Raw genomic sequence first — 13,974 nt, forward strand, 5'->3', positions numbered from 1 at the left:
CGGCCGTCTCTCCGCCTTAAGCACACAGAATTCTGTTCACCTGATCGTTTCTGTACAGCAGCGAATCGCCGCACGCCTGGGAAAGCCTGAAGCAGCTGAGCCATCTCGCTGTGACATAATCCTGCAGATTCTTTGTGGAAACAGGTTCATGATGCGAATGTGACAGAACTGAGACATGCTTTGTGGAAGATAACTCATGTGAGGTGTCATTGGAAAGGTTACGATTTGCTGACCATGACTGTCCATCTGCCTCATTTCCACATCTGAAGTGAGGCATTTTGACCAGGCACCAGTAGTTTTGCTGTGCTCCTTTGGGTGACACCCACTTCTAACACTTCAGGTACTGTGACAGACCGGGCCGGGTCTGGGCACAGCTGAGGGCGTCCGCTCAGTGCGAATTGCTCAAATTCGGGGCTCCTTACAGCCCCCAGATTGGAGACCTTCCCAAACAGGCCACAAACCAGTCCCACAGAGCGCTTCTGCTGCCTGCCTGAAGCCTCGCGAGCGAAACCCCTCCGAAACCCCAGCAATATCCGTGCCCCAGATGGCCCCGGGCCTCATACACAGGTGAGGGGTCTTAGAACCCAACTCACCTAACCCGAATGAATTCTGTCTGGTTCCAAGAAACCAGCCACAGTTCCCAGGTCAATTTACCCTCTGGACCTTACCCACAAATCATGCTGAGCCAGTCTTTTAGCATCTAACATCTAAAGGTTTATTACTACAAGAAAGAAAAGCACGAGAGTAAGGTTGTTAAGGTATCATACATTACATGCATCGAATCTCCCAGTTCTCGATGCAGGCTTGCAGCAGAGATGTTATAACTTCTGGCTTAAAAGTCTTTGGTTAACATCCTACGTCAGGATGGGTCCACAATTCTTCCCGGCTTTTCAATCCCTGCTGCCTCTGGGATGAAGAGCTGAGCTGAGCACCAAGATGGAGTCGGACACATGGCGTATTTTTCCCTCCTTCCTGGTTCCTTCCAAGCTGGCTAGAGTCCCATGGCCAGTGGCCAGGTGTGTCTTTGGCCTTCAGAGATCCATTGTTCCCTGGAGACTTGCTCATTAGCATGTCCGTAGGCAAACATTCCTGGCCCATTACTCAACGACATACAGAGAAACTTCCAGTCTCCATACAGAGTTCATATCCATAACTCCACACACAGGCATTATACAGATATATGAAGAGCATGTACGGAACCAGTAGAAAGTAAGCTTTTGTTTGACACCTCACATGGTCCCCTTTGTACCAACTTTTGGGGTGAACACCCCCCATGCGTGCAGCAGTGACCTGGCTGCTCCCCTCAAAATCCAATAACGTGACAGGTACAACAATGGAAAAGCGAGATAGATATGATTGGCCGTCACTGAGGACAATGAACCGTGGAAAGGCTGGACCACCATGTGCATGCCCCCTTCTGACACTGACTCATGGACACAGGGGATGTCTACACAGCAGAGGGTTTTTTGGAAAAAACAGCCATTTTTCTGAAAAAACTTCACTTATGTCCACACGGCAGTTGCGTTCTTCCAAAAGAAAATCGAAAAAACAAAGGGGTTTTTCCGACATTGGTAAACCTCTTTCTACGAGGAAGAAGCCTTTTCCAAAAGCGCTCTTTCGGACAAAGGCGTGTGTGGACGGGGAAGAGGGAGTTCTTTCGAAAGAAGAGGAAAGAGGAAAATGCACAGGTGCCCTGGTGGCCACTCCGTCTCTAGTAATCACCGCTTACATGTGAGAGAGTGTCCATTCGGTGAGGACGCTATATTTCGGAAAAGCAGATCGCGTTTTCGATGTGCTGTTGCTGTGTAGGGGCTCTCTTTCAAAAGAAGTTTTTCAGAAGATCTCTTCCGGGAAAGCTGCTTTTGAGAGAAGCCTGAAGTTTAGACACAGCCCGAGATGCTACAGGGTCAGGTTACCTGGTCACCTAATACCATCCTACCTCTTGGATGGCTGAACTTTTCCATGGCGAGGTGACATGAACCAAGGATTCCCACCTCATGGAAAACCTATATAAGGTGTGTGATTGGGGGGGATGGGGTGGAAAACAATCAAGGTCTTCAGTTCATGTCACCTCTCCCTCATCACCCAGCGTATGTCTAGACAACATGGCTCCACTGATGGAGCCATGTAGATTAGTATACCAGACATAGGAAAATGAAGCAGCAATTTAAATAATCACGGCTTCATTTACATAAAAATGGCTGCCACACTGTGCCAATCAGCTGTTTGGCGGCACAGTGCGGTAGCCACATTCCACAAGACATAACGGGGTGGACGACAAGGGCTTCCCTTGTCGACCGCGGAGCTTCCAGAGTACCGTGCTGTGTCACCAAACACCTGATCGGCACAGCACGGCAGCCATTTTGATGTAAATGAAGCGGCAATTATTTAAATCGCCGCTTCATTTTCCTATGTCTAGAAACCTCATCTCCATGGCTCTGTCGACGGAGCCATGTAGTCTAGACATACCCCCAAAGAGAGAGTTGAGAACACCTGGAAAGGAAAGGATTTGAACTGAGGTCCGCAGGGGAGTACTGCTTGACCCATGTGGAGAATGGAGGGGTAACTCCATTCTGGGTGTTCTAGACATCCAGTTAGCTAAAGTCTCCTCTCCACAGTTAACTATTTGGACTTACGTCCATGAGCCCTAGACAGTCCCCGGAATGCTAAGGAAGTGGGACGTGAGCTGGCAGGAGGCCACGAAGACACAGTGAGGCCTTTTGAATTGGAAGCAGCGGCCCTTCCTGTTCCCCTTGGGTGGCCTCAGCAGAGCCCCAGCACGACAGGTGAAGAGCCAGGGAGCCAGGCTCGGAGAATCCAGTGACATCCACGCCTGGGAAGGAGACAGTCTTGGAACTGCAGATATGTGAGTAGAACAAGGAATGTTCCACTAACGTTCCCTTTTCAGTGGATGGCAACAGCTGGGTTTTCACGCCCTATCCAGAGCGGCTCAAAAGCGTTTGAGTGTCCCTGACAGGAAGGAATTCCCAACTTCGCCTTCCTGGTTTTTAAGGGGTTTTTCATTGGGGTGGTGGCAGTGAACGGTTCTGAAAAAGCAGACGTGTTCCCTGGACGCAGGAGAGCTTTCCCGAAAACGTTCTGCCGTCTAGACATAGCCGAAGTGTGCTACGTGCCACTACAGGGACAGTGAACCACAGTACGTGTGTGGGATACACATGCTGGTATAGATCTCTATAATATCCCCTAATTCACATCTTGCCTGCGTTTATTCTCCCGATACCATCCTCCGGTTCCAAGACTCGCTGCTCCAAGACGCAGCCATTAAAGGGGTCTACACATGTTAACTCGGCACCTCAGTTTTCTTTCATGCCTAGATCCACTCCCCTGCCAATATGGCCTCCTCTCCCATTGCTCTGTTTTCTCTCGGTACCACCATGCTCCATTACGTTTCTGTGGCACCTGCTATAGACGAACATAATTAGGCAGAGACCCTGCTGCCCACAAGCTGCTCAGGCCCCTTTCACTCAGCTGCGTCTCTGCTGGAGCTGGAGGGGGAATTTCCAGCCGCGTTTCCGTTCCTAGACACCAGGAACATCACTCCTGTAAACACACAAATCCCCTGACCCCAGCCTGCCCCTGCCTGCGGCTGAGCTGGAAACTGCTCTGTGCCCAGAGCTCCCTGCTGGCTCCGACCCCGCTGGGACTCCCAGGCAGGCAGGATAAATGTCCCTGCCTCCGAGCCCCGGCCAGTGCGGTTCCTGCCCCTGCAGCTCCCCACCTGGATCCCAGGCAGAGACTCCTCATCCCCGGCTGGGGCAGGCGCCCGGTGAGTGTTTGGGGGGGGGAAGGTGCCCTCGTGTGTCATCAGTGGGACCTGAGCTCGCCAAGGACCCAGTCCAGGGGAACCCCCCACGGCCCCTGGTGTCCCTGGGAGCAGGGGCAAGTTGGCTGGGGTAGGATGGCGCCTGCAGGGGAAGGAAAGGCAGGGGAAGCACAGAGCGGGCTGCCAGGGGCACAAGTCTCGGTTTCCCTGCCACAAAGCCCAGGGCAGGGCCAGGAAGAGGCACCAGCAATTCCTACCCTGAGCCCCAATGACTCCGCTACGAAATGCGAATGAACGTCCGGGACACAGACACGGGGGCAGGGCTGGAGGTGGCAGAGAGGGCGGGTGCATGGACAGACGGGCAGGGACAGACGGACGCTCTGTAGTTACTCTGTGCTGGGAGGGAAGGTGCAATTCTCATGGAGCAGCCGACATCTCCGCTCCCAAACCCTGCGTCAGGGCTGCCGGGGGCTGGGCCGGCCTGGGGGGGGCTGGGGAAAGGCTGCCCAGGGACACACAGTGGGGCTGTCTGGGTGCCGTGTCCCACTGACCCCGGGGCACACGCTGGCCCCAGACAGTCTCCAAGCTTGGCAGCCGCAGCTCCGGCATTTCCCTCCCTGCGCCAGGGCAGCCAGTGAGTCCCAGAGAGCAAAGGGCAGAGCCTCACCCACGGCCCCTGCCTGGCTCCGCAGCCTTTCTGGGCTGGGCAGGTTCCGCCCCTGGGGATCGGGTCTGTGTTACTGACAAGCTGCTGGACTGGGGCCGTGAATTAAAAACAGCAACCAGCAAAATGCAGCTCCCGCTAACGGGCGTTTCCAGCCTGTGTCAGAGCAGGTTCCGGTTTGACCAGCCTGCCCCCTGCAACTGGCAGAGCACCAGAGGCGCCAGGGAATATAGGAACAGAACAGCCAGATGGGACAGACCAAAGGTCAGCCAGCCCAGTGTCCTGTCTGCCCACAATAGCCAATGCCAGATACCCTCACCTGATCCCTCTCCTGTCACCTATTTCCAGACAAACAGGGGCTAGGGACACCATTCCTGCCCATCCTGCCTAATAGCCACTGATGGACCTAACCTCCATTAATCTATGTAGCTATTTTTTGAACCCCGTTAAAGTCCTAGTCTTCACAACATCCTTTGGCAAGGAGTTCCACAGGTTGACTGTGCGCTGAGTGATTGTTTTAAACCTGCTGCCTATTAATTTCATGTGGTGACCCCTAGTTTGTATATTGTGGGAATAAATAAATAACGGGAAGGGCAAGAAACTCCAGCCCGGGCAGATGTGGGACAACGTGACACTTCTTCCGGCATCGCCGTGAGCTGCAGTCGTCAGCCACCGATTGCACGGTCAGGCGAGAGGTTTCATCTCTCTTCCATACTCGTGTACTCAGCATTTTCATAAGTATTAATGGCTGGTGATTAGCACAGGGCTGCAGCCACGCTCTGCCCGGCAATGCCCAATTCCTACTGGGGAGAGGCTGAATTTCATTTGCTGCGGCCACACACGCTGCGGTGAGTCCTGGCCTAAGACCGGTGACTGTCCAGCACATGCAGGGAGATCGTACCACGGGGGAGACCACTGCTGGGGACCTGGTCCCAGCTCTGGAGCCTTCAGCGGCAGGAGGACGTTGAACTGGCGAGGGGTCCATAGAAGAGACTGGGGAACCGGCCTTCTGGGGACAGACTGGAGGCTCTCACTCGGCTGAGTGGTACTAAGAGGGGGACGGGGTGATGTGAGCGCAGCGTCTCCGTGCCCACGTGAGGAGCAGACGTTTGCTAAGAGAGCTCCTCAGTCCCACAGGGAAATCAATAACTAAATTCAACAGCTGGAAGGGGAAGCCGAACAAATTCAGAAACAAATTCGAATTGTTACCCGTGAGGACAAGTGACCACCCGCTGGCCCGAATTCTCCACCCTTGACAATCTTTACATCAAGATTGGAGGGGTTTTATAAAAAGCTGCCCCCTTCAAACAGAGGCTGATTTCACAGAAGCCCTCCTGCCTGTATTATACAGAGTGATGGACAGGGGAAGTGCTGAGCAGCATCCGGTGACTAAGGGGTTAAACTCAGGTAGATAGCAAAGGTGTTGGCCAGTGGACCAGGAGAACCAATCCACATAGAGGGTTGAAATGTGAATTGGATCTAGGTTCCCTGCCTGCTTTCTTTGGGGGGGAGTGAAAAACTAGTCATTGAGAGAGACAGAATGATGTAAACCCAGGCAGGATTACCAGGCCTCCAAGGAATTTGGGGCATGAGAGTGAACTGAACAAAGAGAACTTTAGAAATAAAGTGAAAAGTGAATCTAGTCGTGTTCAGGGTAATTTTTTTTTAATGTTGCAGTTTGGTTTGAAGTGCTCTGTGTGAATCTCTGCCTCCCCTCCCCATTTACCATCTAGCATTGTGACCAGAGACTTTTCTCTGTGGGTATGTCTACACTACAGAGTCTTGAAGGAAAAACAGCCATTTTTCCGACAAAACTTGAGGAACATCCACACTGCAATCGCATTCTTCTGCAAGAAAATTGAAAGAACAGAGGGGTTTTCCCGACATCGTTAATCCTCATTCTGTGAGGAGGGGAAGCCTTTTTGTGAAAGATCTCTTTCGGAAAAAGGTGTGTGTGGACGGGGAAGAGGGAGATCTTTCGGAAAAAGAGAAAAAACACAGGTGCCCTGGCATTCGAGCCATAGCAATCACAGCTTACATGCGAGAGAGCATCCATTCAGTCTGGACTCTCTTTTGAAAAAGTAGATCTCCCTGAAAGAAGCCTGCAGTCTAGACATAGCCTGAGTTTTAATTTATTTGCCTTAGTTGCTCTGTAACATCTAGCAACCAAATTTGTTTTCTCAAGTTTATCTTTTGTTTTCGAATTTAAAAAAAAATTTTTTTCTAAGGTGATGATTTGATTCTTGTGTCATGGAAGGTCTGTCTGTGTATCTGCAGGTCTCCGACTGAGAGGTCAGCTACTAGAGCCTGAAGCTTGTTTTCCTCTTTTCTTTTTTCAAGTTCTTTTAAGGCAAAAGTACTCGGGGTATCCATGGGGGTGGGTTCAAGTGTTCACCCCTGATTTTTTTAGGGATAAAATCAATGGATGGTGGCAGCGATTCTCCAAAATCTGTGTGTTGTGATACGCGGGGGAAGTTTTTGTAACCAGTGCCTGGAGAGGCAAAGGTGGGGTTTTTTCTTTTCTTTTTGAGCTTTGCAGGCCTTCACCATCTGTAATCAGAGTCGCGGAGCAGGGAACAGCCCTGACAAACAGGGAGTCAGATGTGATGGTCCCAGGAGTGATTTCTGGCTTTCGAATCTGTGACTCTGGGAGTCACCCTCTCTGCTGTGACCAGATGTGGAGGGGTCGGTGTATTTGCTTGCTCTGCTGCCTACTGTTGTGTTCAGCATCGCTCAGTTGGGAAGTACAGAGAAGGAACAGAGCTGGGAGAAGATGGTTTCCAGAGGTCGGACAGGTGAACTCCGCCTGTCAGTGTGTTTCTCCTGAGGTTTCAGTGGAGAATTAGCCAAGAGATTTTATTTTTGGTTTGTAACCTACTTTGCTCGGCCTGTTCTCACTTATTACTAATTAAATCCTACTGCTCGTACTTAAGATAATCATTTTTATTTTCTATTAAACCAATGTAAATAATTGTTCCCTATGGGGGCAACCAGTGTGCCCATCCCCCCTTCCACTGCTAAAGGACTTAATTCTTTGGGGTCTGATCCCAGTTGGGGAGGGGTATCCCAGGGAGCTGGGCCCTACACTCCACTCTCCTTCACCTGAAGAGGTTCAGTGTCTCTGCTGCTTCTCGGTGGGGGCAGGGACCTCAGTCTGGGGCGTTGGCTGGGGGAGACCAGGGAGCTGGCCCAGCAGGACAGGGCGGTGAGGAGCCCCAGAGAGCGGGAAGGTGAGAGGCAGGGGCCGTGTCAGCCCCTCAGGAGACCCCCCGGGGGCTCGTCAGTGACCGCCCCCAGTCACAAGCTCATTTCAAGGGCCCCGTCTATGGATATTTCTATTAGCCCCCAAACGTGACTGTTTTGGGCTGGAATTCCCCCCGTGCGCAGCACAGGCCTGGAGAGCACTGCCCATCCCCCTTCCCCTTGAGCCCTTGTGGCCCTGCAGGAGCGGGGCGGGAGGAGGCGGTGGGATTACGCTCTAGACTGTTAATGGGGCTGTCGATGTGAAATAGCCACGACTGCAGCAAGCGGGAGCCCAGCAAGCACTGACCTTGTCTCTGCTTCCAGCCGCGCCCGGCACCCAAGTGGAGCCCTCAGCGCCCCATGGCCACGCCCAACAGCACAACGTTCAGTCACCTCAGCTTCGTCCTGGTCGGCATCCCGGGCCTGGAGCCCTGGCACCCCTGGATCTCCATCCCCTTCGCGCTGATGTACACGGCGGCTGTTCTGGGGAACTGTGGTCTCCTCCTGCTCATCGCCACCCAGCGCAGGCTGCACGAGCCCATGTTCCTTTTCCTCTCCATGCTGGCGGTGGCCGACTTGCTGTTATCCACCTGCACAGTGCCCAACACGCTGGCCATTTTCTGGTTCGGGTTCAGGGAAATTTCTCTCAATTCCTGCATCACCCAGGTGTTCTTTGTGCACTTTGTGTTTGTTGCTGAGTCAGGCGTCCTGCTGGCCATGGGGTTCGATCGGTACGTCGCCATCTGCGACCCCCTGAGGTACACGACTGTCCTCACCAACGAGAAGATCGGGAAAATAGCCACGGCCATTGTCGTCAGAAGCTTTTGTGAAATTGTCCCTTTTGTCTTTCTCCTCAATCGGCTGCCCTTCTGCGCCAGCAACGTCATCCCACACTCCTACTGTGAGCACATCGCGTTGGCCAGGCTGGCCTGTGCAGACATAACCCCAAATATCTGGTATAGCTTTGCAGTGCCTATTTTAACCGTTTTACTAGACGTTGTGTTTATCGCTGTCTCTTATGTGCTGATCCTCAGGGCTGTCTTCAAGCTGCCCACCAAAGACGTCCAGCGCAAAACTCTCAGCACCTGCGGCTCCCACGTCTGTATCATCCTCTTATTTTACATCCCAGCCTTTTTCACTCGCCTAAGCCACTGCTTTGGTCAGAACATCCCTAAACAAATTACCATCCTGCTGGCCAATTTCTACATGCTCGTCCCCCCCATGCTGAACCCCGTTGTTTACGGGATGAAAACCAAACAGCTGCGGGAACAAGTGAGCTTTGTGTTGTCTCGGAAGGGGAATTGGTGCTAAATGGTGCCTAGTCCTGAACCATCTGACTTACCAGCAAGCCTCTTCCACATTGCAAGAAGAGGGCCCCTCGGCACCGACACATGGACGTTACCACTCTAACTCCCAGTTGCAAAACAGACTTTTTCAGCTCCTTGGATGTTTTGTTGTACGTCCAGGTGCATGGAACTACATGGGTCCTTCTTCATAGAAGGCTGGGGGGCACTGGGAGAGTGCTGATAAAAGTCTCCACATGTTGTAAAGGTTCTTACCAAGAGGATGTTGATTTGTGGAACTCCTTGCTAGAGGATGTTGTGACAGCCAAGAATATAACAGAGTTCAAAAAAGAGCTAGATACATTCATGGGGGTTAGGTCCATCAATGGCCATTTGCCAGGTTGGGCAGGAACGGTGTCTCCAGTCTCTGCCAGAAGATATGAATGGATGGCAAGGGATGGATCATTTGTTGATTCCCTGTCCTGTTCATTCCCTCTGGGGTACCTGACACTGGCCACTGTCAGACTAGAGGACACCGGGCTAGGTGGCCCTTTGTTCTGAGCCAGTGTGGCCGTTCCTGTGCATGTTCAAATTGTTCTCCTTGCCCAGTGACTGCAGGGCATGAGGCAAGAGGTCAATGGGGGGCAGGGTGCTTGGGGGCAGCTCTTAGGAAAACCTTTCCGTCGCTCAGAGTAGCTGACACCGATACGGGGCCCAGGGAGGCTGTGGAACCCCCGTCACTGAAGAGATGTGAGACCGGGCTGGGCTCAGGGCTGACGGGATTGGTTTCACTGGCCCTGCCTCAGCGCCGGGGCAGGACGATACGACCCGGCGAGGCCCCTGGAGCCTGACGTCTCTCTGCAGCGCTGAGCACTGATCTGCTGAGGGGGCCGGGCCTGTTTCTTGCCCCTCGCCAGGGAAAGGAATCCCTTCCCCTTGCCCTGTCGCTAGGCGCCCTTCGGCCTCCCCGCCCAGCCCCTCTCCTGGGCTCGCCTCCCCTCACAGCTCAAAGGCCAGGCCTCCACGTTGGGTTTGCTTTCATTGGCCAGGGGAGCCATTGGGGGCAGGGTGAGACAGGGGAGCCCCTCCCCCGCCAGGGATGCGCAGGCCAATGGTATAAACATCCCCCCGTCTCCGCATCGGTCAATGTGACCAGGCCCAGCCCCTGAGCAAATGGCACCCGGGCAAGTAGCATCTTCAGTGCCCCCCCCATTTGGTCCCCTGTGGAATCCCTTCTTTGGATTGCTCCTGCAGCCTGTCTCGTGCTTGGATGCGCTCACATGCACCATTCAAAGCCTGTGCACGAGGAGCTGTACAGCTGTGTTGCTCTGGGTCATAGGACAGCAAATAAAAACCCTGTTTCCTCAAAGCTTCTCGAAACTATTTCAGTTGCAGAGGGACCGAAATGTCCCACCAGACCCAGGGAAGTGCGCCCAGCGCGGGGTGGGCCGGCGAGAGATCCTAGTCCTGCACTGCAAGAGGTTGCTATTCTCGCCTGTGCCCGTGTGGAACAGGAGAGCAGCTGGCCCAAGCTCTGGGGGCAGGGCTGTGACCCCCCCCCCAACCCATGCTCCTTTCAAACAGCGTGTTCACACAAGAGAACAGATGTGTGTCTCCATAACTTCCCCGTCCAGGGATGCGCGGGGCGAGGGCAGGGTGCTGTGACCTGCGCTCTGGGCAGGGGATCCGGGCTCTGCAGGTGTCTGTAGAACAAAGGCCCCCGTGGCCGCTGCCCATCACAGACTCCAGGGCAACGTTCCCCCGGTCGGTGTCCCTGGCACGGAGGAGTCGCCCATCCGGCTCCCCACCCCCCTTTCCTCCATGCGCATTATCCCACGCATGGAATGGAATGTGGATCAATGCAAAGTAATGCACATTGGAAATATAACCCCCCTGTGCGAACAATGTGATGGGGATTCATTTGGCTACAACTACTCATGGGAGAGATCTCGGAGTCACTGTGGAGCGTTCTCTGAAAGCCTCCACCCAGGCTGTGTCTGGACGACTGGGCTTTTCCTACTGCTTCTACTGACTAAAATCTCCTTTATTTTATATCAAATCCAGTGTAAATAATAGTTACCTGGGGGGGGGGGGGGCAACCAGTGTGCACATTCCCCCTTCCATTGTTAACGGTGGCTCACCCTTATCCAGTTCTTCGGGGTCTGATCCTATTTGGGGAGGGGTGTCCCAGGGAGCTGGGCCCTACACTGCACTCGCCTTGGACCTGAAGAGGTTCAGTGTCTGTGCTGCTTCTCGGTGGGGGCAGGGACCTCAGCTCGGGGCCTAGGCTGGGGGAGACCAGGGAGCTGGCCAGCAGGACCGCGTGGGGAGGAGCCCTGGAAAATGGGAAGGAGAATGGCAGTGGCCGTGTTGCAATTTGTGTCTATCTCCTTATTCCTCAAAGCCGTCAAACACAGCCCAGGGGCCTGTCTCTGGTTATTTGACTCTGCAACGTGCTGTCCTTTGAGTGCCACAGCCGCCCAATTCCAATGTTTCAGGGAATCTTCTTGCCACCCAGGGGACCAGCCCTGTGGCTTTTGGTTCCATCAATAAAATATCAAGGGAGCCAAGCAGAACACAAGGAGGGGTCCTCGGTGTCTGGTTAGCTGCAGCAAAAGCTTTAACCTCCCCCCCCACCACCACACACACACCCAGATGTGGGTCTACATCAGTGTTTCCTAAACTTTTTAAGACTAAGGAACATGAAACAACAATTTTTTTATGAGGATTACCAAGGATTTTTGTCGACCAAAAAAAAAAGCGGCGGGAGGGAAAGAGTCAAGGGGACAGTTATTGAGGAAAAAAAATCGCCTGTCCCTTTAAGAGCGGCCATTTTTAATTCTGTAGTTCTCCGCGGCACACCTCCGACTGCCTTGCGGAACACGGTTTAAGAAACACTGGCATAGATTGAAGTCACAGTTGGTGGGAGCCACGTACATTTCCCGGCATAACGACCACCCCTGACTCCGCTTTGGCCTCCAAAGCAATTTATAAGGTCGCCCATTCAGATGACTTCTCTGGCAGAGCGAGGGGAACCAAGGACTGGGGAGATGGCCAAATACCACCTCATGATCCGAGGATTGGTCTCCTTCTGTCACGTTACTGGATCTTGAGGGGAGCAGCCAGATCACTGATGCACCCGTAGGTGGGGGTGTTGGCCACAAAAATGGTATAAAAGGGGCCATGTGAGGTGTTGAATAGAAGCTCACTGTCTGCTAATCCTATGTACGCTGTTTATGTGTTTGTATAATGTCTGTGTGTGCAATTATAAGCATGTACTTGTATGGATACTGAATATTTCCCTGCATGTGGTTGAGCATTGGGCAGGGCCCGGCCTATGGACATGCTAATCAGCAAGGCCCTGTGGGACAATGGCACTCAATGGGCCAAGGACACACCTAAAGAATGAGGGTGAATCATACCTAAGGGCTACCAGCAGTGAACACAGGAATAAGCCGTGGGCCAGGTGACCTGCTATAGCCAAGAAGAGACGAAGAAGGAGGGATAAATAGGCCATGTGGTGGTCTCCATCTTGTTCTCAGCTCAGCACTTCATCCCAGAGGCAGCAATGCAGGGATCGAAGAGCCAGAAAGACCTGTGAACCCATCCTGATTCTAGGATGTGCAACAAGGACTCTTAAGCCAGCAGCTGTAACATCTCTGCTAGAGCCTGCATCGAGGACTGAGAGATTCGATGCATGTAACGTACTATCCTTTAACAACCTGACTCTCATGCTTTTCCTTCTTGTAAGAATAAACCTTTAAATGTTAAATGCTAAAGGACTGGCCCAGCGTGATTTGTGGGTAAGGTCCAGAGGGTAAATTGACCAGGGATCTGTGGCTGGTTTCTTGGGACCGGACAGAACTTGTTCGGGGTAGGTGGGATTGGGTGCTAGGACCCCCCACCTGTGTATGAGGCCCGGGGCCATCTGGGGCACGGATATTGCTGGGCTGTTGAAGGGGTTTTGATCGTTAGGCTTCAGGCAGGCAGCTGAAGCACTCTGTGGGACTGGTTTGTGGCCTGTTTGGAGAGGTCACCAGTCTGAGTACCGTAAGGAGCCCCGAAGTTGAGCAATTCGCCCTGAGCGGATGCCCTCAGCTGTGCCCAGAAACGGCACGGTCCGTCACACCTTCATTGTCCAAATCCATCGTAATAGCGCATGGTCTGTTATCAATGTGAAAGCTCCCCCTAGCAGAAAATAGTGTAGCGCCTCTATTGCCCACTTAACTGCCAGGGCCTCTTTCTCGATTGTGGCATACTGTTGTTCCCGCGGTAGTAATTTCCTGCTTAAATACAGGATTGGGTGTTCCTCCCCTTCCTGCTCCTCCGACAGGACAGCTCCTAGACCTCTGTCTGACGCATCCGTCTGTACTATAAATGGGTTTGTAAAGTCGGGTTGGTGAAGAACCGGTGTTTGCATCAATCGGTGCTTTAACGCTTGGAACGCTTTCTCGCACTGAGGGGTCCACTGGACCCTTTGAGGTCGTGTATTTTGGGTCAAGTCTGTCAAGGGTGCCGCAATCGTGGCAAAATTGGGTATGAATCGCCGCTAGTAACCGGCTAGCTAGGCCCAGGAACTGGCAGACTTGCCTTTTTGAGGTGGGAGCTTTGTATTTTCTCAGGGCTTCTACCTTGTCCACCTGGGATTTTATCCTTCCCCATCCCACCACATAGCCTAAATAGGACACTTCCCTTTGTCCAAAGTGGCACTTACTTGGGTTAGCAGTGAGCTTGGCATCGTCCAGAGCGCCGAGGACCGCCTTCAGATGTTGCAGATGTTCCAGCCATGATTCACTATAAATGACAATGTCATCAATATATGCAGCAGCATACTCACAATGTTCATGTAATACCTTGTCCATCAGCCTCTGGAACGTCGCCGCAGCCCCATTCAATCCAAAAGGCATTGTGATGAACTGGAACAGGCCAAATGGTGTGGTGAACGTGGTCTTGGCCTCAGAGGCTGGTGTCAGGGGAATCTGCCAATACCCTTTGGTGAG

General features: G+C 52.9%; 1 protein-coding gene across 1 annotated transcript; it reads left to right on the top strand.

Annotated features, from left to right (window-relative positions):
* Nucleotides 1–8,051: 8,051 nt before the first annotated feature.
* On the top strand, nt 8,052–9,002 carry LOC149526054 (olfactory receptor 52B2-like). Its single transcript, XM_089777061.1, has one exon. The coding sequence runs from the start codon at nt 8,052–8,054 to the stop codon at nt 9,000–9,002; it is 951 nt and encodes a 316-aa protein (XP_089633187.1).
* Nucleotides 9,003–13,974: the final 4,972 nt, after the last annotated feature.

The sequence above is a fragment of the Pelodiscus sinensis genome, chromosome 1, assembly GCF_052426305.1.
Source record: "Pelodiscus sinensis isolate ZL-2025 chromosome 1, ASM5242630v1, whole genome shotgun sequence".
In the NCBI taxonomy this organism is placed as follows: Eukaryota; Metazoa; Chordata; order Testudines; family Trionychidae; genus Pelodiscus; species Pelodiscus sinensis.

Coding starts and splice junctions, on each gene's coding strand:
- LOC149526054 (XM_089777061.1), top strand. CDS start 8,052: ATGGCCACGCCCAACAGCACAACGTTCAGTCACCTCAGCTTCGTCCTG.